The 26,650-nt window shown below is 49.3% G+C and overlaps 3 protein-coding genes across 4 annotated transcripts; all 3 read left to right on the forward strand.

Annotated features, from left to right (window-relative positions):
- Positions 1-911: 911 nt before the first annotated feature.
- LOC144160131 (uncharacterized) lies at positions 912-4,150 on the forward strand. Its single transcript, XM_077691734.1, has 7 exons — positions 912-1,057; positions 2,708-2,755; positions 2,853-2,942; positions 3,027-3,095; positions 3,183-3,218; positions 3,657-3,707; positions 3,807-4,150. The coding sequence occupies exons 2-7, from the start codon at positions 2,753-2,755 to the stop codon at positions 4,053-4,055; spliced, it is 498 nt and encodes a 165-aa protein (XP_077547860.1). The 5' UTR covers positions 912-1,057; positions 2,708-2,752; the 3' UTR covers positions 4,056-4,150.
- A 1,029-nt stretch (positions 4,151-5,179) lies between these two features.
- On the forward strand, positions 5,180-7,225 carry LOC144159519 (uncharacterized). Its single transcript, XM_077691068.1, has 6 exons — positions 5,180-5,201; positions 5,301-5,699; positions 5,799-6,071; positions 6,146-6,193; positions 6,293-6,352; positions 7,046-7,225. The coding sequence occupies exons 2-6, from the start codon at positions 5,697-5,699 to the stop codon at positions 7,088-7,090; spliced, it is 429 nt and encodes a 142-aa protein (XP_077547194.1). The 5' UTR covers positions 5,180-5,201; positions 5,301-5,696; the 3' UTR covers positions 7,091-7,225.
- Positions 7,226-7,421: 196 nt separating this feature from the next.
- On the forward strand, positions 7,422-26,553 carry LOC144159518 (chitin deacetylase 7-like). 2 transcript variants are annotated; one of them, XM_077691066.1, is made up of 6 exons: positions 7,422-7,452; positions 7,802-7,904; positions 15,711-16,083; positions 16,447-16,659; positions 23,726-23,968; positions 24,476-26,553. In XM_077691066.1, the coding sequence occupies exons 3-6, from the start codon at positions 15,716-15,718 to the stop codon at positions 25,011-25,013; spliced, it is 1,362 nt and encodes a 453-aa protein (XP_077547192.1). In that variant the 5' UTR covers positions 7,422-7,452; positions 7,802-7,904; positions 15,711-15,715; the 3' UTR covers positions 25,014-26,553. The 2 variants fall into 2 exon arrangements, with proteins under 2 accessions (XP_077547192.1, XP_077547193.1); XM_077691067.1 differs by lacking the exon at positions 7,422-7,452 and having other exon boundaries at positions 7,803-7,904; positions 15,778-16,083.
- The last annotated feature ends 97 nt before the right edge of the window (positions 26,554-26,650 follow it).

Genomic DNA, 26,650 nt, shown 5'->3' on the forward strand with positions numbered 1-26,650 from the left:
CGAGCAGAATCAGGGGCGCAGTCGGTTTTCGTAAGGTTGCCGTGCCGAAATTGAGTTCACGCGTATTCGCGCTTGTTTCGTTCGACGGCGGCTTGCGTCCGACAATGTAGCGAATATGTGTTCAGCGTGGGGGTTTTCTCTCTCGGCCAGTGGGTACGTTTTTGCCCTTTGTTCCCGCTTTGCCAAATTCTGCGCACGTTTTGGGCGGCCACTTACGATGAAATGCGTATTCACTGCGCAACGGTCATCCACCCTTTGTTCTAAGCAGGCATTACGCACTGCGGGCAGTTTGTCACACGTCGTAAGCTTTGCTTTAGAACTGAGGCCGCGTATTTGTTGTGTGAGCGCTTACTTTCCAGCAGAATCGGGCGTAGTCGGTTTTCGTAAGGTTGCCGTGCCGAAATTGAGTTCACGCGTATTCGCGCTTGTTTTGTTCGACGGCAGCTTGCGTCCGACTATGTAGCGAATATGTGTTCAGCGTGCGGGTGTTCTCTCTCGGCCAGTGGGTACGTTTTTGCACTTTGTTCCCGCTTTGCCAAATTCTGCGCACGTTTGAGCGGCCTTTTAGATGCGACGCATCTCTTTAACTCGCCTTGTTAAAAGCGAGTTAAGCCGGATGCATGCATCCGGCGTCCATCCGCGCGCCTCTCCCCCATTCTCCTCGCCACGCCAGCTGCGCGCTAACGCCGCTCCCTGAAATTACTAAGGTAGCGCCATCTTTAGATCTCACCGCGTTTCGCCCTCGCCCGCGCTCCTTTGCTCCTTCGTTTTTTGCCATTTTCTTTTTCGCCGGCGAACGCCGCGCGCCATTGGCCAACGGCCAGTGACGTATTACCTCGTCCCCGCGTTGTTTGTTTTTTCTTCTCTTCGCCGCCACTGTCCATTCGCTTGTGTTGTTGTGCCGAGTTGTGCCTTCGGCTGCTTGAATAAGGTCAGTGATGGAAAAAAACTTTTCCTAATTCCGACCGGCCAACGCAACGCAGAGAGGAGAAAAGTTTGGCTGCACAGAATTGGACGGGCAGACTTCAAGCCCACGCTATCATCACGACTTTGCGAGGTAAGTTTTTGCACTTTTTGTTCCCGCTTTGCCAAATTCTGCGCACGTTTGAGCGGTCACTTAGGAAGAAAGGCGTATTCACTGCGCAACGGTCGTCCACCCTTTGTTCTAAGCAGGCATTACGCACTGCGGGCAGTTTGTCACACGTCGTAAGCTTTGCTTTAGAACTGAGGCCGCGTATTTGTTGTGTGCGCCCTTACTTTCCAGCAGAATCTGGGGCGTAGTTGGTTTTCGTAAGGTTGCCGTGCGAAATTGAGTTCACGCGTATTCGCGCTTGTTTTCTTCGACGGCAGCTTGCGTCCGACTATGTAGCGAATATGTGTTCAGCGTGCGGGTGTTCTCTCTCGGCCAGTGGGTACGTTTTTGCACTTTGTTCCCGCTTTGCCAAATTCTGCGCACGTTTGAGCGGCCACTTACGAAGAAATGCGTATTCACTGCGCAATGGTCGTCCACCCTTTGTTCTAAGCAGGCGTTACGAACTGCGGGCTGTTTGTAACACGTCGTAAGCTTTGCTTTAGAACTGAGGCCGCGTATTTGTTGTGTGCGCGCTAACTTTCCAGCAGAAGGAGGGGCGTAGTCGGTTTTCGTAAGGTTGTCGTGCCGAAATTGAGTAAACGCGTATTTGCACTTGTTTTGTTCGACGGCAGCTTGCGTCCGACTAGGTAGCGAATATGTGTTCAGCGTGCGGGTGTTCTCTCTCGGCCAGTGGGTACAGTCTTTGTCAAAATTTTGTGGGCCACGGTGACCGTGGCCGGAGCAGGCGCGCGGCCGTGCAGGGGCGCTGCGCTTGCCACTGTCGGCTGGTTGCGCAGCTAAAGAGAGCGAGGGGAACTTCTGCTCTTGCTTTTGTAGTGTGCCCGGCGCGACAAGTGCTGCGCAAAGTACGTGCGCTGAAGCGAAGTGCGCCTGCTCTGAGAAGCCGGCCCCGCTGCACTTATCGCGCCAGCCATATACTACGAAAGGAAGCGCGAAAGTTCCCCTCACTCTCTTTAGCCGCGCAACCAGCCAACAGCGGCAAGTGCAGCGCCCCTGCTCGACCGCGCGCCTGCTCCTGCCATGGTTCCCGTGGCCCACAAAATTTTGACAAAGACTGTACGTTTTTGCACTTTCTTCCCCCTTTGCCAAATTCTGCGCACGTTTGAGCGGCCACTCACGAAGAAATGCGTATTCACTGCGCAACGGTCATCCACCCTTTGTTCTAAGCAGGCATTACGAACTGCGGGCAGTTTGTCACACGTCGTAAGCTTTTCTTTAGAACTGAGGCCGCGTATTTGTTGTGTGCGCGCTTACTTTCCAGAAGAATCAGCGGCGTAGTCGGTTTTCGTAAGGTTGCCGTGCCGAAATTGAGTTCACGCGTATTCGCGCTTGTTTTGTTCGACGGCGGCTTGCGTCCGACTATGTAGCGAATTTGTGTTCAGCGTGCGGGTGTTCTCTCTCGGCCAGTGGGTACGTTTTTACACTTTGCTCCCCCTTTCTCAAATTCTGCGCACGTTTGAGCGTTCACTTACGAAGAAATGCGTATTCGCCCCGCAACGGTCGTCCACCCTTTGTTCTAAGCAGATATCGCGCACTGCGGGAAGTTGCCTTGTGGACAGCAGGAGCCACAGTCTCCGAGTGGGCTGCTTATGTCTTCTACCTTCTTCTTTGCAGCCGGCCCTCCAGTGGCCAACGCAGACATTCCCGGCTGCTCCTGGCATGGTACAGACTACTCGCGTACTGCACTGCCACTTGGCACTTATCTTGCTGAGATGAGTGATGTCGTGTGACAGTCTCTGCTGGTGTGTTTCATCTGCAGGCGCTCAAGCTGCTGCTCGACCTCAAGACCATCTCCTGGCTGCTGCTTCACCTCAGTGCCATTTCCTGGCTGCTGCTGTCCACCAAGACCGTGAGTGCCGCTTGCATTGCGTTGTAGGCATGTTTCACTGGGAGACTCGAAACCCTGAATTCCACTTTGCTCTTTCACACGCAGGTCAAACTTCACCCTCTAGTCCAAGATGCTTCCCGGCTGCAGCAACGTGGAACGCATCCTCTGCTTCCTGTAAGTGTTTGCCCAGTGGACAGCAGGAGCCACAGTCTCCGAGTGGGCTGCTTATGTCTTCTCCCTTCTTTGCAACCGCCCCTCTAGTGGCCAACGCAGACATTCCCGGCTGCTTCTGGCATGGTACAGACTACTCGCGTACTGCACTGCCGCTTGGCACTTATCTTGCTGAGATGAGTGATGTCGTGTGACACTGTCTCTGCCGGTGTGTTCTTCAGGCGCTCAAGCTGCTGCTCCACCTCCATCTCCTGGCTGCTGTGGCCCACCAAGACCATCTCCTGGCTGCTGCTTCACCTCAATGCCATTTCCTGGCTGCTGCTGTCCATCAAGACCATGAGTGCCGCTTGCATTGCGTTGTCGGCATGTTTCACTGGCAGACTCGAAACCCTGAATTCCACTTTGCTCTTTCACACGCAGGTCAAACTTCGCCCTCTAGTCCAAGATGCTTCCCTGCTCCAGTAACGTGGAACGCATCCTCTGCTTCCTGTAAGTGTTGGCCTTGTGTACAGCAGGAGCCACAGTCTCCGAGTGGGCTGCTCATGTCTACTCCCTTCTTCTTAGCAGCATCCCCTCCAGTGGCCAACGCAGACATTCCAGGCTGCTCCTGGCATGGTACAGACTACTCGCCTACTGCACTGCCACTTGGCACTTATCTTGCTGAGATGAGTGATGTCGTGTGACACTGTCTCTGCCGGTGTGTTTCTTCTGCAGGCGCTCAAGCTGCTGCTTCACCTCAAGACCATCTCCTGGCAGCTGCTTCACCTCAAGACCATCTCCTGGCTGCTGCTTCACCTCAATGCCATTTCCTGGCTGCTGCTGTCCATCAAGACCATGAGTGCCGCTTGCATTGCGTTGTCGGCATGTTTCACTGGCAGACTCGAAACCCTGAATTCCACTTTGCTCTTTCACACGCAGGTCAAACTTCGCCCTCTAGTCCAAGATGCTTCCCTGCTCCAGTAACGTGGAACGCATCCTCTGCTTCCTGTAAGTGTTGGCCTTGTGTACAGCAGGAGCCACAGTCTCCGAGTGGGCTGCTCATGTCTACTCCCTTCTTCTTAGCAGCATCCCCTCCAGTGGCCAACGCAGACATTCCAGGCTGCTCCTGGCATGGTACAGACTACTCGCCTACTGCACTGCCACTTGGCACTTATCTTGCTGAGATGAGTGATGTCGTGTGACACTGTCTCTGCCGGTGTGTTTCTTCTGCAGGCGCTCAAGCTGCTGCTTCACCTCAAGACCATCTCCTGGCAGCTGCTTCACCTCAAGACCATCTCCTGGCTGCTGCTTCACCTCAATGCCATTTCCTGGCTGCTGCTGTCCATCAAGACCATGAGTGCCGCTTGCATTGCGTTGTCGGCATGTTTCACTGGCAGACTCGAAACCCTGAATTCCACTTTGCTCTTTCACACGCAGGTCAAACTTCGCCCTCTAGTCCAAGATGCTTCCCTGCTCCAGTAACGTGGAACGCATCCTCTGCTTCCTGTAAGTGTTGGCCTTGTGTACAGCAGGAGCCACAGTCTCCGAGTGGGCTGCTCATGTCTACTCCCTTCTTCTTAGCAGCATCCCCTCCAGTGGCCAACGCAGACATTCCAGGCTGCTCCTGGCATGGTACAGACTACTCGCCTACTGCACTGCCACTTGGCACTTATCTTGCTGAGATGAGTGATGTCGTGTGACACTGTCTCTGCCGGTGTGTTTCTTCTGCAGGCGCTCAAGCTGCTGCTTCACCTCAAGACCATCTCCTGGCAGCTGCTTCACCTCAAGACCATCTCCTGGCTGCTGCTTCACCTCAATGCCATTTCCTGGCTGCTGCTGTCCATCAAGACCATGAGTGCCGCTTGCATTGCGTTGTCGGCATGTTTCACTGGCAGACTCGAAACCCTGAATTCCACTTTGCTCTTTCACACGCAGGTCAAACTTCGCCCTCTAGTCCAAGATGCTTCCCTGCTCCAGTAACGTGGAACGCATCCTCTGCTTCCTGTAAGTGTTGGCCTTGTGTACAGCAGGAGCCACAGTCTCCGAGTGGGCTGCTCATGTCTACTCCCTTCTTCTTAGCAGCATCCCCTCCAGTGGCCAACGCAGACATTCCAGGCTGCTCCTGGCATGGTACAGACTACTCGCCTACTGCACTGCCACTTGGCACTTATCTTGCTGAGATGAGTGATGTCGTGTGACACTGTCTCTGCCGGTGTGTTTCTTCTGCAGGCGCTCAAGCTGCTGCTTCACCTCAAGACCATCTCCTGGCAGCTGCTTCACCTCAAGACCATCTCCTGGCTGCTGCTTCACCTCAATGCCATTTCCTGGCTGCTGCTGTCCATCAAGACCATGAGTGCCGCTTGCATTGCGTTGTCGGCATGTTTCACTGGCAGACTCGAAACCCTGAATTCCACTTTGCTCTTTCACACGCAGGTCAAACTTCGCCCTCTAGTCCAAGATGCTTCCCTGCTCCAGTAACGTGGAACGCATCCTCTGCTTCCTGTAAGTGTTGGCCTTGTGTACAGCAGGAGCCACAGTCTCCGAGTGGGCTGCTCATGTCTACTCCCTTCTTCTTAGCAGCATCCCCTCCAGTGGCCAACGCAGACATTCCAGGCTGCTCCTGGCATGGTACAGACTACTCGCCTACTGCACTGCCACTTGGCACTTATCTTGCTGAGATGAGTGATGTCGTGTGACACTGTCTCTGCCGGTGTGTTTCTTCTGCAGGCGCTCAAGCTGCTGCTTCACCTCAAGACCATCTCCTGGCAGCTGCTTCACCTCAAGACCATCTCCTGGCTGCTGCTTCACCTCAATGCCATTTCCTGGCTGCTGCTGTCCATCAAGACCATGAGTGCCGCTTGCATTGCGTTGTCGGCATGTTTCACTGGCAGACTCGAAACCCTGAATTCCACTTTGCTCTTTCACACGCAGGTCAAACTTCGCCCTCTAGTCCAAGATGCTTCCCTGCTCCAGGAACGTGGAACGCATCCTCTGCTGCCTGTAAGTGTGCCTTGTGGACAGCAGGAGCCAGTCTCCGAGTGGGCTGCTCATGTCTTCTACCTTCTTCTTTGCAGCCACCCCTCCAGTGGCCAACGCAGACATTCCAGGCTGCTCCTGGCATGGTACAGACTACTCGCGTACTGCACTGCCACTTGGCACTTATCTTGCTGAGATGAGTGATGTCGTGTGACACTGTCTCTGCCGGTGTGTTTCTTCTGCAGGCGCTCAAGCTGCTGCTTCACCTCGAGACCATCTCCTGGCTGCTGCTTCCCACCAAGACCGTAAGTGGTGCTTGCCTTGCATCATCCGCATGTTTCACTAGCAAAAACCGTATATGCACTTCGTAATGTGCAGGTCAATGTCACCTGCGTGTCCTTTTAATTGTTGGAGTTCTTGAGTAATGCTGATAAAAGATTTTCTTGTGAACACAAGGACCATATTGGGCTCACATCTGAGATGTATGATGTGAATTTTCTGAACTTTGAGCAGGGTCTGAGTTTAATGGAGAGACCCACTGAATTGGATTGGGGCTTGGGAAAGTTGTTTCATCTTTCTGAAGGAGGGAAACAGCGCAAAATTAGACACACACACACAGTAGAAGGAAACGACACGACACTCCTGTGCGCCCAATTTTGAGCTTCACCTCAAGACCATTTCTGAAGGAGGGAAACAGCGCAAAATTGGACACACACACACACACAAGTAGAAGAAAATGACACGTCACTCCTGTGCGCCTAATTTTGCGCTGTTTCCCTCCGTCAGAACCCAGTGAATTCTTTTCTTGTGTTCTGGGGGAGCGGGAGTGGTGCGGAGATCTGAATATCTGCCTCTAGCCTAAAGGTGTGCGAGTGGATGTAAAAGTGTGTAAAGGCAGGTAATGCAGTATGTACAAACATGTGCATCTTCTGTGGTAATTTTCACCTTTTTTAGTGCCTTTAGGATAGAAATGAACTCTTTTTCCACATATCTTGCAGCGATGCTTCCTGCTCCACTCACTCCTGAAACTGCAGCAGCACTGAAGAAGCGCATAGAGGAACTGGAGGTCCAATTGCAAGCTTCTGAGCGGAGGGTGCGACTTGTCCAAAAGCAGAAAATGAAGGCCATGCAAGAAAAAGAGACGTTGAAAAAGCAAATGCACCGGTTCCTTGCCCCTGATCAGTTAAAGAGCATAGAAAAGCACACTATGCGAGGGACTCCTTGGACGGCAGCAACCATTCAAAAAGCCCTGAAATTGAGACTGTCTTGTGGGTCCCGTGGCTACAACATTGTGCGGGAACTCACAGCGCCATTGCCGAGTGAGCGGACCATTCAACGCCACGTCGAAAACTACAAGTTCTCACCTGGGGTACTCTCCGGAATACTTCAGTCATTGGCTGTTAAGGTCAGTATGTGCAATCTACCAATTTTCTTAGCAGTGGGGCATTTTTTATTAGCTTGAGACAACGTATTATGCTCATAGCATACAGGGTGCGGGTAGGTTTGTTGTTTTTCTGTAAAGCTACTTATTGTTGAAAGTTTCACCTCTTTATTTGGCAAAGCACGTGGCTTCGTACTCGTCAACTTTTGTAACTGCAGATTTGGATTTCTTTAATCCGCGCCTTGAGGTGAAGTTGTCGAGTTCTGTAGCAAATACTGAAAGAAATTGCCACCACATAGTGCCTTTCTCGCACTATGTGGTGGCAACGTGGCCAGAATTCTTCGTAATGTTCTCTATTTCACTGCATTCCCAGGGGAACATGATGGAGCAGCACGAGCGCCACGCCGTTCTCATGTTAGATGAAATACGGCTAACACCCGGACTTGCGTAAGACCCTTCAAGCGGCGCAGTGAATGGTAGGCCGACCATTCCCTTGGCAGATGGGAGCTTCCCTAAGGATGCTCTTGCTACACATGCCCTTGTATTCATGTTGGGTGGAGTCACTACAAGGTGGAAGCAGACCGTTGCATATGAATTCACTGGAAACTCTTTTAGTGCAGCTGCAGCTAAGAAAGTCATCGTTACTATTCTGACAGTGTGAAAAAATGGGACTTGTGGTAGATGCCATTGTCAGCGACATGGGGGGTGGCAATCAGGGCTTATGGAAGGAGTTTGGTATTGTTGTAGGCAGGTACTCCAAACATGCAGTCTCGTGTCCCCATCCTTGTGATCAAAGCCGAAAGCTGTACTTAATGGCAGACGTTCCACATTTGTTGAAAAACTTGCGAAACTACCTCCCTTACGGCCAGGCCATTTTCTTACCAGACGACATTGTTAAAAAGCACAGATTGCCATCTGCAGAAGTAAACCTTAGTTATGTAGAAAAGCTTGTCGTGGAGGATTCAAAGCTTAACTTGAAATTGGCACCGCACTTAAAGGAAGCTTGCTTGGGACAAGGGCACTTCGAGAAAATGAAGGCAGGATTGGCTTTTTCGCTTTTCAACCACGACACTGCAGCCGGCCTTCGTAATCTAGTTCAAATAGGAAAGCTCAAAAAGAAAGCTCTGACAACCGCTTCGTTTTTTGAGGTAGTGTAAGTGGTTTAAACTAATGACTTCACGTACAGCCAAGTTGGCTGATGTAGAGTAGATGTAGAGTAGAATGATGTAGAGTAGAGTGAGGTGGCGGTGGGCGTGAAGGCAGTCCATCATGCGGCCGAATGAGACTTAAAAGAGTACAGAAGGCAGGTAATCGCCACTGTAAAGCGACAAGTGGGACGCACAATTAGTGACCGCCTATAAAAGAACGAAGAAGCTCCGTTCTTTCATAAGCAAAGCTACGCTGAAGTAATTTCCAAACATCTGTGCCACGCACCCAGCCACATGGACAGAGTGCACTGATATTGTCCAAACATCTTTGTAATCGGGTGCTGTTAGAGAGAATTCGGTTAGTCAAATTCATGACACGTGTCAGTCTCATCGTGTTAGTCGAAAGCATCGTCGTATAGTGTCCTTGATTCACTGACAGGAAACCGCTGAACCGCAATAGTCGGCTCTGGGGGTATATTGTTCCACGGCCGTTGCGCCGGAATACATAAAAACTATCTAGGCACCCGTGCGTCGTCGTTTTCGACGTGTGCGTACTGTGCCTCGGGAATACGACACGCCAGCTGTCCGACGGGGGAGCGGCAAGAATCGCTTCGCCGTTATTTCAGCTCACACAGTGCCGCTGCGGATTACAATACGAATCTTCGCCCCTCATCTCATATCCGTTGCTCACACAGGTAGGCCATAGTCACGTACTCATACGGTTTTCAAAACAGCGGATTAGACCAAAATTGGGTACAACTCAAGCCTTCGTTGTAAGGCTTTCTCGGTGGTGGTGATTCAGTCACGCAATGCTATTTACGCGCACGCGACCACGATGTGATATCCTAATGGGACAGTGAACCGATTTTTGTGCAGTGCATTTCCTCTAGCCCATATGAAAGCCAGAGTTTTGCGTACTAGGATAACCGCAAGGAATTTGCGAACAAGCAGGCGAAATTAATTTTATTTTGCCCTTCAATTTCTGAAGTCTGAAAGGGGGCGCCACGTGGTGTCTGAACGTGACACTACCGTACGTGTCCAAACAACTCGGTCGGTTTCCACACGTGATTCAAAAGCAGCATAAAGGGATAGAAAATCATCATCGTCATCCTTATCAGCCTACTCAGTTCCACTGCAGGACAAAGGCCTCTCCCTTTGACCTCCAACCGCTCCTGCCCTGCGCTGCTCGAGTCTACAGTTTACCTCCGAATTTTTAAATTTCATCCCTCCATCGGATTAATGGCCTTCCCCTTGTTCTAAACTAATCTCTGGGTATCCACTCTGTTACCCTTATTGTCCACTGGTTGTGGGTTCGTATCGTTACATGACCAAGTCCATTTCTTTTTCTTTATTTGAACTATGATATCTGCTACTCCAGTTTGGTCTTTGTTCCAGGTTGCTCGTTTCCTGTCCCTGAACGTTATTCCCAACATTATTCGTTCCACGGCCCGTTGAGCCGACCTAAGTTTGCTTTCTAGTTGTTTAGTAAGGCGCCAAGTTTCAGCTCCGTATGTCGTCACCGGCAGCATGCATCCGTTGTAGATTTTTCTTTTGAGTGAAAGAGGCAGCTTACTTTTCCTGATTTGCAAGTACTTGCGGAGTGTTAGCTCCCCAACTCATACCTGTTCTGCGCCGGATTTGTCCCTCGTGGTTGGAATAAGCACTAACCACCTGACCGAGATAGTTATATTACTTTACTTATCATAGCGTTTTGTTTCCTAAGCTGAAGAGGACTCTTTCGGCATGCATACTCCCCATTACCTTAGATTTATTCATATTTAGTTTTACCCCCCTGGTTGTGCTTTCTCATTGTAGTCCCTCGAGCATTATCGTGTGTTCTGCACTGTCACTAATCAAGACTATTTCGTCCGCAAACCTCAAACGGCTCAAGTATTCCCCGTTTGTACCTAATCCTATGTCTTCCCAGCCAGCTTTCTAAATACCCCCTCCAGACATGCTGTGAATAGTTTTGGCGAGATGTTCTCTCCGTGTTTTTACTCCCCTTCGAATGGGAAATTTATCGCTTTGCTTGTGGAGGGTTATCCTGCCCGTGCACCCTTATATATGCCTTCTAGAAGACGTAAGTACGTTTCCTGTATTCCCTGTTCTTTGAGTGCTTCTAAAACGGTTGCAGTGTGTACTGAGTCAAACGCTTTCTCATAGTCTATAAATGCCATGTAACGGGGTTTAGTGCACTCTGCGGATTTTTCTATCACTTGATTGACGAAATGGATGTGATCCATGGTTCAGTCACGGCCTCCATCGAGCGGCCGTGGTTCAGTACTCTTTTCCAAACCCAGCTTGCTCCCTCGGTTGTTGGAAATTTAGGCTGCCACCTGTGCGGCTAACTAAATTTGGTAAACAGCTTGTAAACGACTGACAGTAGGCTGATGAGTCTGTAATTCTTCAGGTCCTTGGGATCTCACTTCTTATTAATCACTTAAACGCTGGCGTTTTTTTTTCAGACTATGGGCACTTTTTGAGTCTTCCGAAAATGGTACAGCATGATTTTCTTTACAATATCTTGTCCTGAAACTCGCCACCCTTTCCTGCACCATATAGACCCTGGACTCAGAATGAGGCTACCAGAGCGGATCCCACGTAAGCTTGAGACCCTATACAACCGGTTGCGCCTCAGCGTAGCGCTCACGAACTCTTACCGCCATCTCCTCGGTCTAACTGCAAATCCTTATTGCGATGATTGTGGATTGCCCGAAACAATAGAGCACGTCATTCTAGAGTGTCCGGCATCCATCCAAGAAAGAAATCACCTCGCAGAGAAGATTGAGTGCCTCAACAACGCATCTATATCTTTGAAAGGTCTCCTTGGACCCTGACCCTCTCCATCTTCCCAGAGAAAACTGTTGGTTACGTTTTTTGACTATTTACGTGGAATCGGCGTCGCAGAGACAATTTAGAACTGTACCTGTGAGATCGTGTGGACTTTTACCTCACCACGCAAAGCTTCGTGTTCACTTTCTCTTTTAACCTCTTCTTTTCCCCCTTTTTTCTGCCCTACTTCTTTTAGGGCTTTTACTCCCTTCTCCAGATCCCCGCAGAGTAGCATGTAGGCGGGAACATGCCGGAAAATCTGTCTGCTTTCACCTAATAAAGAGCTCTCTCTCTCTCTCTCTCTCTCTCTCTCTCTCTCTCTCTCTCTCTCTCTCTCTCTCTCTCTCTCTCATCCCTCCTTCTAAAGACTTGCGGTTATGACGTCGTCACCTGCAGCTTTCCCTATCTTCATTCTTTGATAGCCATTCCAACATCCTCTTTAGTTACTTGTGGGACATCGCAATTCAAGCTTGTACTGTCAATAGTTTCCCCTGGTCTAACGCCGCTTGCATACAGCATGGTGCGTAATTGTTCTGCTACCTTAATTATCTCGTCCGAGTTTGTGCGCAATGTTACCCTGCTCGTCTCTGAGTGCGTACATCCTGTCTTTGACGACGGCTAGCTTTCTCTTAGTCATACCTCGTCAAAACTGTGCGCACTCACTCACACTCACAGAGGAAAATATATTTTTCTTCACGCACTCACTGACACTCACGCTCACGAGTCGCCCTCACCACTCGCCCTCACTCGCACTTACGCTCACTACGCGCCCCCCACCGCTCGCACCCACTCCCGCTCACGCTCACCACTCGCCGTGACCACTTGCGCTCACGCTCACCGATCGCCGTCACCACTCGCACTCACTAGCGCTCGTGCTCACAACTCGGCATCACGACACGCTCACCATTCGCCGTCACCACTCGCACTCACGCTCACCCCTCGTCATCTCCTCTCGCACCCGAGTGTGTACAGCTGACCCTCCATGAGTCATGACACCGAACAGTATTATGCATTACGGCGTCAAAAGGCCATATAAATCATATTCATAAATCAACACGTCCACCACAGATATATTCTAGGGTGCCCCTTAGCAGGAGCTCAGTGACGACGTATTTCCGAAGCTAAAAGCAATCCCGCTTTAACAATCATACAGTGAGCAGCTCCTGCGACGGGTAGTACAAGCGCAATAGTGGCGCTCACAGCAGTAAGCCCTGCAAATGGCGCGAGTAGCGCGAGTGCACTCACGAATGGTGAGCGGGGTTCACGGTGAGTTGCACTTGCACTTGCACTCGCGAGCGGTGAGCGGGGCTCACTGCGCGTGGGCTCACACTCACTCGCATTCACACTTGCCAGTACAAAACGATGGCGAGGCTCACTCACCACTAATTCAAGAGTGGTGAGGGGGGGGGGGGGGGTGAGTGCACCCGTGAGTGAGCCAACTTATGCTTTTTGTGGCTTGCAAGCTTCCGCCTATTTGCAGCGTTTGCCCAACCACTGCCATGTTATATGCATGAATGTCGTTTGTGTTACTTCTGTTAATAGGTTTCTACAGGAAAGAATGCACATTATTGTTGTTTTGGCGTGTGCACAAGTTTTTAAAATCTATTTTCCTCTCGCGTGCAGTTAAATGTATGTTGCCGCACTGCCCAGTGTCATGGTTGCCAGCATTACTTTTGCCGGGGCAGGTATGGCTGATAGATCTAAAAACCGGGGATGATCCTTCTTTCATAGGAATCGGTAAAACACGAAAATGCCTTCATAGGAGCATTTGAATGTTTATTGTGCACCGATATGAACTTGCACATCGCTACCTCACACGAATACCTTTACTTGTGCGCAATGGCTAGCGTTCATTTTCGCTAAGCGCACATGGTCGGAAACAGTTTTCTTGCTATAGCCCCGCAATCGTATACCTCGCTAGATTTCGCCGGTGTGGAAAATCATTCACTCAGATTGTTTCCTCGATGAAGCCTCCCGTACTTTCCGGTTCCTAACTCGCGTGCGTGAAAGATGCGTGCAGAAGAGGAAGGACGCGGCGCGGGTACGCGACGGCCCGACTAGTCATGATGTCTAACGTTGTCAACCCCGCAGCTCGAGATACAATAAGCGCGATGTCGCTTTGCACGAACTGAGGCTCAACTTACAGGCTACATCTAATTAAGCATGAGCCTAGGACGTTAGGCCCAACGTTAGGCGCAGAGGTCTAACGTAGTCAACCGGTACCGTCGGGGAGAAGTACTCATTTCTGTAGTTGTGCGTCAGTATAGAGTGATAGGTAAAACCTCAGAACGAAACGTTGAGAATACCCTCTGACGCGTATTCAACAGGTTCTGCAGCTATACTAGCAGATGGGCACATACCCATAGAGTACCACCTACTCGCAGGTGCATTTCAGAACAAGCTGCCTGAGCAGGAATGCGTGCCGCTGCAGCGCGCGTTGCTACGTAGCAGTGCCTACAGGGACATGCACCGAGCAATCTATTATTCAATTAATTTGTTACTTAGATCGGAGCCCCTAGGAAGGTCTACTGCAAGACACCTGGGACTGTTTACTGGGTACTGGGTACTGAGACATCGGAATTCTGTTTCTTCTATTTCATGTCCCTTTCAAGGTGTCCGTTTCCAGCTAGCCCTGACTGGCCGAAAGCAGGCGGCCGAATTTGGCGCAGAACATCTATTGGTCAGAGGCTTCGCAAGTGCTACTACGTCACAACTGAAACGGACACGAAACAGACACAACTCAGAATACCTCCCGTGCTTGACTTTCCTAATGGTTGCGATCTAACTAATGGATTAAAACTTAATTATCCACGGAGCGCCCCGCCCCCGATGTCCCGGATTCCACCCCCCTATCGCAGCCTATACCTCCACAACATCAACTGGCACTGCCCCAAACCTTCTCGCTTTCTCGAGAAACGTTTACCCTTCCTTCCCACGACACCACACCTTGCACTGAATTCACATCACTGCCACATGATACCGTACGCTACGTTATCATTTATGCCACGAAAAGCGGCCTAATACGGGCAATTTAGCATCGGTCTACATGTCTTATAAATGATGCCTCCTAAAGGCGATCTCCATAGGATTGAACACCCTTCCCTTCATCCCCCCTCTTTACTCGCCAGCCACATGCCTTCCTTTCTATTAAAGCGTGCAACAACAACAACAACAACAACAACAACAAAACAACAACAACACCGACAACCACACCGACAACAACGACGACATCGAGAACGATGGCAAGACAACGGCGGTGACGACAACGATGACAACGATGACATCGACGACACCAACAACGACATCGAATACGACGGCAAGACAACGGCGGCGACGACAACGATGACAATGATGACATCGACGACACCTACAACGACATCGAATACGACGGCAAGACAACGGCGGCGACGACAACGATGACAATGATGACATCGACGACACCAACAACGACATCGAATACGACGGCAAGACAACGGCGGCGACGACAACGATGACAATGATGACATCGACGACACCAACAACGACATCGAATACGACGGCAAGACAACGGCGGCGACGACAACGATGACAATGATGACATCGACGACACCAACAACGACATCGAATACGACGGCAAGACAACGGCGGCGACGACAACGATGACAATGATGACATCGACGACACCAACAACGACATCGAATACGACGGCAAGACAACGGCGGCGACGACAACGATGACAATGATGACATCGACGACACCAACAACGACATCGAATACGACGGCAAGACAACGGCGGCGACGACAACGATGACAATGATGACATCGACGACACCAACAACGACATCGAATACGACGGCAATGACAACGACAGCAACAAGAACAAGAGCATCATCATCATCATCATCATCATAACGATCATAATCATCGTCGTCGTCGTCAACAACAACAACCAACAAATCTGTGGACATTCTCTGAAGCCTACCAAAGGACTATATTTCCACAGAGTAGCATATGCACGAAGTGAGGTATTTAGCAACGCACTACAGGGCCACACGCCCCGCCTTCACTTTCGTTGCTCCCGTTATGTTTCAGTTAAAACTTACCACTTGCCTAACGACGGGGAGTCCTTCTGATGGAGGAGGTGGATACCTGTAGAGCAGCGCCAGGAGGATATGTAGTTCAAACGACGCTAGGGTAAGTACGATCACCTACACCGCGCTCTTCCTTAGATACACCGCTGATTTCAGGCTAAAGATAGCAGAAATTATTGTAATCATGACTCGTCACCCTAAATAGATTCATACGTACGCTTCGCAAGTGCAGGTACAATGGAAGTAACGCCAGCCGGGCCGTTGTGCCTGATATTCCTGTGCTTCGTTGCCGTCGCCAGTGAAGCTGCAAAGTGTGACCCCAAGGAGTGCCGTCCCGAGGACAACTGCCTCTGCATGAGCAGGCAGCCGCCTGGAAACCTGAGCGTGGAGAAGATGCCGCAGTTCGTGATGCTGACCTTCGACGATCACGTCAACTCAGAGAACATGTACTTCTACCGCCGGCTGCTGGAACCGGGTAGACGGAAGAACAGGGCTAGCGACTGCAACGTGGCCGCCACCTTCTTCGTGTCGGCCGTACGCACGGACTTCAGCTTCGTGCACGAGCTGCACAGCACGGGGAACGAGGTCGCGCTTCATTCGATCACGTGAGGGGGAGATTTTGATTTGTTGCTCATTTAATGCTGGTCCATAGACCAATCAATGATTGATTGATTGATTGATTAATTGATTTTCCGGTTTAGGACTGGCGTTCGGCCCCTGTATTTCTTTCCTTTGTGTCGTCTTTCCGCCCTAATATATAATGTCTCACTATCAGTCTGCCTTTCCGCAGCAAACGGCGTTTTCTCCGTACCACTTGTCTTACGACGCCTTTTCTTTATACCCATTGCCACGTCATCACCAACAAATTAGAGGAACGAAGTTCCTTACGAAAGTTGGACGAAGCCCATACGCCATGAAGTCCGGTCAAACGCAGCGTTTCGTTTGGTCTCTGGTGGTCTTCGTCGCAGCCACCGGTACAATTACACGTACTGGAAGACCCTGGACGCCGTGGGCTGGGAGTCGGAGTTACTGGGCGGACGTGAGATCCTTCGGGACTACGCCCTCATTCCGGAGCAGGACATGGTCGGGGCCAGAGCGCCCTTCCTCGAGGCCGGAAAGGGAGACAGCCTCTTCGTGATGCGGAAGCACGGCCTGCTGTACGACTCCTCTGTGACAGTCAAGTAAGTTCAGACTAGAAGCTCTGGCGCTTTCTTTGTTTATCCATCAATCAACTTTCGTCCGAGTGTTTTTTTTTTCTGCTCCTTTTCAGACTTAAATCCCCACGCAATTCATATTGTATGGGCCAGAGGTTCCGAACGATGGTTGTACAGGGTATCCCTTTCGGGCTTGCAAAAGTGATGGGAGACCCCAGGGAGTTTAGGTGAATCTGTGTATTAATCTCAAACACTTTTCATTTGAAGATTATTCCTCTAATATTTATTCAACGCCCGCGTTTAGTATGTGATTTTTATCTCCATGTGTGTCATATTGTCAAGCGATTTGCTCTCGCAGCTATAAGTTACGCGAACACCTATCCTCGGTATTCTATGGCGTGGAATGCATGCAGGCAACCAAGTGTGCGCCGCCATAGCTGTGGCCAAGCGTGTGTTGCTAGGCGACGTTGTGCGCACGGCCCGCAGATCAGGCACCCCTCTTCTCTCCATGCAGCCGCGTGAGTGCGCCGACGGCCTCCGTGATCGGCATCCGGCGGCGCGCTCGTTACGTAGGGCTCCGCGGGATGGCGGCACTTGTCCGGGCTAACCACGACTGTGAAACACATGACTGTGTTTCACTTTACGAACTCTTCGCCGAACGCAAAGTATTGCGTCGAGTTCACTCTGAGTGCGATTAATAACATCTCTGTTGGCGCCACAGTTTAGAATCGGATTGGAATGGAGCAGATGACGCACGCCGGTGTCTTTTTTTTCTTCGGCGTGCGGCAGCAGTGGCCCAGGCTGCGCCGTGTCCGTGGCGCATCGGCCATGTCTGTGGCCGTTTCCAGTGTTGCCAAGCGAATAAATTGACCGCTAAACTTTTCAATATAGGTTGTATTCGCTGGTGAGGCACGCATGCCAGCAACCATGCGGGTGTGCCGTCTCTGGTTACGTCGGTCTCCGCGGGATGCTGGTACTTGTCCGTGCTAAGCACATGATGTGTGTTGGACCTTCCAAACTCTACACCACCGAAGGCAAAGTAATGCCTCGACACGAATATGAGTGCGATAATAACATCTCTGTTGACACCACGATTGAGAATCGGGTTGAAACGCAGCACACTACGGACGCCGGTGTCTTTTTCCTGCGACGTGCGGACGTACTGGCACAAGCCGTGCTATGAACGCGGCGCTTCGGCCATGCCCGTGGCCATTTCCAGTGTTGCCAAGCAAAGAAACTGACAGCTAAACTTTTCAGTGAATACCACCTATGTACTGCTATTTGTGTGTCCGGATATTTCGCAGAGCTGGCGTGCTGTGCAAAAAGGTCAATGCTAAATTAGGCTACGCGGAGAAATAATAGGCATTTTCTCTTTTCCATTCTCCCCTCCAGCCCGGGGCGGTACGTCGGTGTTGACATGCCGGCCGGCATTTCGGTTTCCACTTCTGACAAAGTGCTTTCTCTCTTCCACACTCATATCTATAAGATTACCCAAAAAGACCAATGTGCGAAGAATGTGGAGGAAGTCTGTAAGTTGTCCATGTCTTAATTGAGTGTACGCACTGTGAGGATGTGAGACGGTGACACTTTTCTGAACTTTACGTTTACTCACATCCTTTGCAATTTTCACTGCTTGTCGTAGATTAACCATTGTTTTTATCTGATCGCCTGTGGTGGTAATTTCATCATACTGAATTTTAAACTTGCATCTTAGTGCGCGTAACCTTAGGCTCTCCCACCAATGAGGGTGCTGCTGAGGGTTGCGTCGTACGCGCGATGTCCCTCATCTCCCTTGAGAGGGCAAAAAGCATGCTTCGTGGCTCCTGGCACCTTGCATGCCTTCACCGTTGTCATTATCGTCTACGATTGTGGCCACCTTACCTTAACATTTTAGAATCCCAATTCACGTTACATGGAATCGGAATTTAGGCTGCAAAATTGTCATAAATAGACCTCGCAGAATTGGCTTGGCACTATTTAGCTTGCGGTGCCCTTGTGCCATAAACTACAACTACTTGTAAGTAGCGGTTAAAGAACTTACCTCTAGGACAGACGAGTAATGCACCCAGCAGCCCCTTGTACTATAATGACAGGGGTGACGAAGAGCGTGAGAAGACAGGTTCAAAAAGGATAAACCTAGCTAAATACGATAGCGTGAAAGTGCCTCCCTTCACCGGAAGTGCATCCAAAAGCTGTACAATTCATTGACCTGCGCGTCCCGACGCGTGAACATGGTGATCGCGTGTAAGCACGCAGAGCGAAGGCAAGCATTCAAAATAAGCAAATTAAAGGGATTACACACTTTGCATTGAAAGTGTGGGTGTTATGCTGTATATACCAGATTGCCGAATTGGTAAGACATTCGAGATCTAATCGAAAGGCGTGGGTTCGGTCCCCACTCTGGGCGCGTGTTTTTCTTTCTTTCTTTCTTCCGTATATTTAAAAAAATGTTAACTTATTAACCGTAGTAAAAAAAAAAAGAGTCTAACCACACCCCTATGCCGCCCTTGGCGTTGTAGACTGCCGACCTATCTTTCTGTATTTCGTGAACGAGCCCCTCATTTCTTTACTATATTATTCTGCGAAAGCCTAGCGAGGGTCTCGGTTCTGGCAGCCTTGATGCCTAGGTAGCATAAGAGGGCTTCCCGCCAGTTACCCGCTCATGACAGGCTGTAGACGTTCGAGTCACGCCCCGGGGGTTGAAAAGAAGGTCCCCTTCTCCCCGTGTAGTCAGAGTGGCGCTGGCTACCACCCTCAAGCGTCAGATATACTTCTAGTAAATATAAATAGCCCAGAAAGTGAAGAACACAGTCGCCCAGATTGTCGAATTCGTAAGGCATTCGAGATCTAATCGAAAGGCGTGGGTTCGGTCCCCACTCTGGGCGCGTGTTTTTCTTTCTTTCTTCCGTATATTTAAAAAAATGTTAACTTATTAACCGTAGTAGGCACCAAAGGAGGCACCCCTATGCCTCCTTTGGTGTTGTAGACTGCTGACCTATCTTTCTATATATATATATATATATATATATATATATATATATATATATATATATATATATATATATATATATATATATATATATATATATATATATATATATATATATATATATATATATATAAGGTTAGTAGATACAGAGACAAACGAGAAATACGTAGAAGATAAAAAATAAGTTTACTGACGTTTCAGGGAGAGGACTCCCTTTCTTCAGACTCCCTTTATTTGGTACTCTGAAGAAAGGGAGTCCTCTCCCTGAACCGTCAGTAAACTTATTTTTATTTTCTACGTATTTCTCGTTTGTCTCTGTATCTACTAACCTTATGTTTTTCGCGCTCTGTGTGAGTTTTATCGTTTTAGACTATGTATATATATATATATATATATATATATATATATATATATATATATATATATATATATATATATATATAACTTCTACTCGACACCGATATTGTTCAGCACACAGCCTAACCACTTTGATATTTATTAAAGACGATAGTCTTTCTTGGGCTACTTAAACGCAGAAATTTTAATTCAGAGCATTTCAGCAACTCACGATATCACCCGCGTTGACGTCCGTAGTCGTAGTCCGCACCCCTCCCCCTACACTATATAAAAAATACTATCCGGCGCCTGGTTTCGATCCCTCGACCCTGCGGGCGGAACGCAATGTACATGGTGCTCTACCCACTGCGCCACAAAGCCGACACAGAATGGGAGGCTACGAACGCGCCTTATATCCTTGACTCATTCAAACTACGTCAAGAAGCTGCTGATACAACGCATTCACTACCAGCAACTCCCCAAACACTAAACATTAACGCAATACACTCACCCCCTATGCGACGCATTTACTCGAGTCCCCCTCGCGGGGAGATGGGCCCAATTTTTTGGTCTGTCCGTCTGTCTGTCTGTGACTCGATTCAGCCACCCGGCCAAAGTTAAACAATGCCTGCGCTATAGGCTTGTATAGTCACAGCTAAATCTACCCGTCTAAGTCCGGTGTAATGTTCATACTTGTCAACATTGTTGAAGAAGAACAAGACATTACGCAAATATAAGACAACGAATTAATACAGAAGTGATGCTTGCAGTGTTCCTTTATAAAAAATCATACATGCTTGTCTTTGGCGAAATTAAATGCTTAATCAACTCCAGAAAAAAAAAATCACTTCACTGTCGCCTGCTGTCGCCCGCGCCACTATAGCTTCTTGCGGCATTTTAAGGCATCAACCGGCAACAGTTACGAAAGGTTCCACTAGATAGGTTCAACGTTCTGCTTGCAACGCACGTGGAGTAGGGAAACGCGGTTCTATAAACGTTGAAGTAGGGCGCCTCGATTCACGCGCGTCTTCGCCGTACGGCAGCGTTGGCATCGAGACTCCCGGCTAGGAGCAGTAGAACACGGGAAATTTAAAATAATTTAAGCAAACCTTTGGCATCTTTACCTTGGGAGGAGCGCGACGCAAGGGGGACAACATGAGAGGTGAGCGAGAAAGCGAAGGGAGGCATTTACTTGGCAAAAGTGGATAAAGACTATCGTCTTTTGACGACATTTGCAGCGAAAGAAGCAGATACGCGGCCAAGTTTTTTGCTGTGTTCAAAACGTATTTGTAAACCCCCCGGAAAAAATGAGTGTGTGTGTGTGTGTGTGTGTGTGCGTGCGGAGGGGGAGGTTTGGCAAACACGAGAAAATAACTGGGGGAGGGTAGTTTCGGGGAGGGTTTGGAGGGCCCCTGAAATGCCCTTTTGGGACCTCCATTTGAGCACCACTGGTATAGGCCGTGATGATTGGTAGCGAACGTAATGTGATACCCTAATTCGTAACGGGATATGCTTTCCGCTTCAGGATGTTAGTTCCATTCACTCCGTTAAAAAAAACACGGTAGGGCACCCTTTCGACGGTGCATGACATCGGTTACGCGACTTCATCGCAGAAAAGCCAGCCGACGCGTTCGTGTCATGCTTGTAAATTTAGAGGAAACTGATTTCCACAAATTTGAGCTTTCGTCCGTTCGTCTGTCCTTGCGTCTTTGCCCATACATTCACGCTATAATTAAAGGACAAAAATTGCTTCCAAATTTCAGGCTTTGATTTTGTACCCCTCTGCTTGCTTTAAAGGGGCCTAGCAGACAAAATACAAGTTGGGTTCACTCGAAAGATTGCCTGGCTAGAATCGTACTGACACCTCTTTTAACGTAAACTTCGCTCAAATAAGCTATGTAATTTAGGAAAAAAAGGGAATGGCCATGCGACACACTAGATCATTTCCCGCAACCGAACCTATGATTTCATATGCCAAGCTCCGCGATTGGTTTAGGCCGGCAAAAGCAAGCGCAAATTAGGCAGTCTTTATAAGCTTGCCCAACGAGCTATTTGCACTTAAATTTAGGAAAAATGTTTTTATAGCAGTGAGAATGGTGTGGTAAGCAGTGGAAGTTACGAAAGTACACGTAAGCATAGAAGTACAGACGGGTACTGCCGTTGGTACTGCGCGCACTATGCGTGGTTTAACTGCACAGCACTGCTGCACTTTGGGATTGTCTCAGGCGACACTGGCCGATTGGCGTAAGCGACGGTGTCCTACGTGACCATATTTGTAGAGGGAGCACCATGTTTAGCGAAACGATTATTTTCTATTTTAACAAAAACGAGCCAGGTGCAAATGCGGTCAAAGACAAAGCAAAGGCTGCAAATGGCCCGGCGTAGCAAGGGGCCGCCGTATAGGAGAACTGATGGTAAAAAAGGCTCCGCAGTCGGCTGCCGTGCCTAATGGCGCATAGCTTTCGCTTGAAGACCGATTCTCATTACAGCATTGTAGACGTCACGAAAACACCTGATTTGGCGGGAGAATGAAAATTTTAACCTAAATTGATTAATTGCTCAGTGAATAAAGCATCGTTCACTTCCGGACAAGCGCTGGGAGCACTATAAAACACGAAGTCTTTCGAATAAAATAGGCTTGCATTTTGTCTGCATGGCCTTTTTAAGGGAAACCACTGCGTGATGCCCCACGTGTGCTTTTTAAGGATCGCGCTTTGTCGACAGGAAAGCGAGCAATGTTTGATGCTTCTGGCCCCGTTTCTTTCATTCTGGGAGGACGCAATGAAGCGCGATTGAGCAGATATCCGGTGTGGTGCTTTGAAATAGCCTGAAGTAAAGAGAATTTGTTAAGAAAAACACACAGCGAGGTCTGCATGATTGTACCAGCTCTGTCCAGCCACTCAGTGTGGCCGAAAGGGGAGAAGTGGGGTGGGTAGAGGTTGACAGGGGTGACAACGATAAGGGAGGGATGAGGGTACAACTGTATCCAGATCATGAATGCCCCTAACATATACACTCCATGTAGAACAGGTCAGAAAGTTTGCTCAGCAGACAGGTATGCTCGCTAAATGTCTCTAAATGTTTCTCTGCAACAATTTACGTGCCGAGCTGCTGCTTTGTAAAACGTGATTCCAAAGAATACCGGCCATCGCTCACGTATTAAAGCGAAGCTTTCAGTCTTTCACTGATGTCGTCTGTAGCCCGCACAAAGCGGACTGTAAAAAAGCCAACTTTCTTTGACGATGATGATGATCGTGGGTGAAGTGGAGAATCGTTAACACGCTACTCGTGATTGGAATCGGCCACTCACAGTACGAAGCCGACGTCTATCTGATAGCGCCATTCCGACACCTTTTATTGTTTAATTGTGCGCCATTCCGGCATGGTTGAAGCAGTTTGGATTTGGAGATGTGTGCATGGACGTGAAAAATTAGACAGAAATATCATGCGCCCCTCCGCCTAACGGCAACAGTGGTTGAACACGAAACTTTCTTCCCGCGAAATCAAATGGTGAAAACTCAAAGTCAAAGTCGCTACGATCAAAAGTACAAGGCACGTGCGGTTTATAGTCAAAGCCCAGTGAGTCAAAGTCCAACCTCAGGCGACAACGAAGAAATCCCTCACGAGAAAGACTCGCGTTCAACCATCGTCGTCGTCAGACGGAGGGGTGCGTGATTTTCGTGTACCTGCCCTGATATATTGTTCAAAACCCAATTTCTGTGTCGCAGTCTAGGAACAGTTGCACGGTGTGTTTGCCTCATTTCACAGTTACGTAGAAGAGCCCGACAAGCTTCGCGTCTACCCGTACACCCTGGACTATGGCTTGCAGACATTGTGCGTCATCCAGCCATGTATAGAAGGTACCTACAAGGGCCTGTGGACTGTGCCCCTGAACGGGTACTACCGCACGATTCAAGACGACACAGGATCCCTGGTTCAGAGCCCCTGCGCTATGGCAGACTCGTGTGACCCGCAACCACTCACACGTGCTGACACATTCGCACATCTGAGGTGAGAGCTGTGCTTGGCTACATACATGGCGGAATCGGGGGAATGGTAGCTTATGAGTGAGTGAGTGAGTGAGTGAGTGAGTGAGTGAGTGAGTGAGTGAGTGAGTGAGTGAGCGAGCGAGCGACGGCACTGAGACGGGAAGGGGGGGCTGCAGGCGACCCGCGTGTAGTAAATGGAATGAACTCGAACACTGTTTACCGTATTTTTATTCATCTCAGAAGGTGATTGCCATTTCAGTTTTCGGTAGTTGCTCTCCAGACTGATTTGGGTAATCACTACACCATACTTTTGTCTAGTGGGGTCATTTTCGTTGGTCTGCGTGCATATCGATAAATTGAAGGAGAATTACTTATATGTTGTGTGGACGCCCCCATGTCGCTCAAATATCATTCCACATAACAGTGCGGCTTCGCGATTGTCAAAAAAAAAAAAAAAAAAAAACGTTGCCCGCAATGCTCCACATTAGGCCCCCAAAACCTCAATACCCATTTATTTTTTCTCTTGCAGATCGAACTTCGAGTTATGTTATCACTACAACAAAGCCCCATTTCCGATTTTCATCCACGCCCAATGGGTGGAGGAAGCGGAACGAGCTGAAGGATTAGTGGACTTTGTAAACTGGCTGCTTACCATGGACGACGTGTTCTTCGTCACCGTGGAAGAAGTCGTGCGGTTCATGCAAAACCCGAAGCCACTAAAAGAATACGTGCAGTCCAAGTGCTCCAAAGCGACAGAGTTCACTCTGTGCCCCGAGATACATTCCTGCGAATACGAAGATGCCCAAATCGTAGGAACTCGCTTTCTTACGAGTTGCAGACGGTGTCCTGAAAAATATCCGTGGATTCGAGAAGTGGCGCGAAAGGAATCAGAGCGCGGTAGGGCAGCAGATGCCACCACACTTGAGCAGCTGTACTACAGCATCAGCTTCTTCTTCCTACTCGGCTCAGTTCTCGCTTTTTTCTTATCTGTTTTTGCCTGCAGGCTTAGTGTGCTGTTTCGGACCAGACACCGTGCCAGTTATTACAGTAAAATTAGCCTGGCTTAGTGGCTTTGAGTGGATTTCACAAACGTGCTGCTATAGATGCAGTGGAGAAGGAATTTGTGTTAATTGGCAGTAAAACTGTGGCAAAATTCAATGTTGATAGATTCAGGATCTCGAGTGACTGTTCTGCTGTCAGAGGAGACGCAAAGGTACTGCACTAAATGAATTGTATTGCAGTGAACCTCGTCTTCAACGTAAACTGTGAAGAGAAGTGAAGTCGAATAAATCGCGCGACAGAATGACAGGCAAAGTAGGAAGGTTGTGAGCAGTGCGTCGTTGTGGCCAATTCACGTTGATGCTGGTGAGAACCCTCGTCTCGGGTCTAGGTTCTCCTGGGTAACATTTTTTTCCCGCACACAGACTAGCCGTCCTTCAGAACTGCTCTATTTTATTATTGCCCGCGTTCCGCGCAGCCTTCGTGTAATCTAGGTTCAATAGCAGGGCCTCTCTGGGAAGAGTCTGCGGTACGTTGGTATTTTCGCTCTTGGTAAGGTAATGACTGCCGTAATGACTTGACTCCGGGAGTTGCCCTCTTGGGCCTCGCAGAGGCAATTGCGCTCTTACATTTCAGGTCGCGTATAAAGGTTTGGCTATTTTGGCACAGCGAGCCGCATAGCCTTTCCTCTTTCTTTGTGTCTTTCCCATTTGTCTGTTATGGTTTGTTGCTTGGCGAAAAAGACCTGAGTGACCCTGGTGTGACCATCATTGCTACTGGGTGGGCTAATTGGGGGACGGCTTCTTCGAGTGTTTTCTTTATTCAAGGGACCCCGCAACACTTTTGTCAGCTTTTCTCGAAATCTTAAAGGCTTTCAGAGTGTAGTCAACAAACAGATCTAGTACTCAGAATAGGGGGTCACAGAGTATCTCCGCCAAAAATAACAGCTCTATGCCCATCAGAAAACATATAACCTTGCTCAAAAGATTTTTCTCTCTTTCCCGGTCTTGGCGTTCTTCGAGCGCTTGAATGACATAATTAGAGCTATGTAGCAAGTATTGGCTGGCTGCTTTTCGGTTGCACAATAAACGCTTCCGGTAACCACTTTTAAAAACGCCACATAAGCAAAGGAGAAACGGAAGGTGTAACTGATGCGATAAGCTAATCTCCCAGTGCCGCTTTGTGCTGGTGATGACTCAAGCTCACAATATTCTTAGACCCAAAGGAAAGAGTGAAAACGTTTATCGGAAGTGTTGTAGAGTCCCTTTAAAGTTCTCTCTCGGTCTGGCGGGATGAGGACGCGGGTTGCTGTGCACGGCCCCTTGTTTGGCCCTTGAAGTAAAACGCCGGCATCGAAAGCCAGGGCGGATGCAACAGTTTAACGCATGCGATACAATACAACTGTAAAGTGGCGTCACTTCCAAAAGGCATCACCCGAATGATGTCGCCAGAACCGTGACGTCAGTAAGTGATGCACTGATGGGTGTGTAAGCAGCGGACACGTTGTGGAAGATTGATTGATTTATTGTAGGGTTTAACGCCCCGACGCAACGCAGGCGATGGGGCGCGCCGTAGTGGAGGGCTCCGGATTAATATTGACCACCTGGGGATCTTTAACGTGCGCCGAAATCTCCTACACACGAGCGTTTTCGCTTTTCGCCTCCATCAGAAAAGCGGCCGCCGCGGCCGGGAATCGAATCCGCCA

Source organism: Haemaphysalis longicornis, unplaced genomic scaffold, assembly GCF_048455015.1.
Source record: "Haemaphysalis longicornis isolate Haplotype H1 unplaced genomic scaffold, Haemaphysalis longicornis Haplotype H1 scaffold_10, whole genome shotgun sequence".
Taxonomy (NCBI): Eukaryota; Metazoa; Arthropoda; class Arachnida; order Ixodida; family Ixodidae; genus Haemaphysalis; species Haemaphysalis longicornis.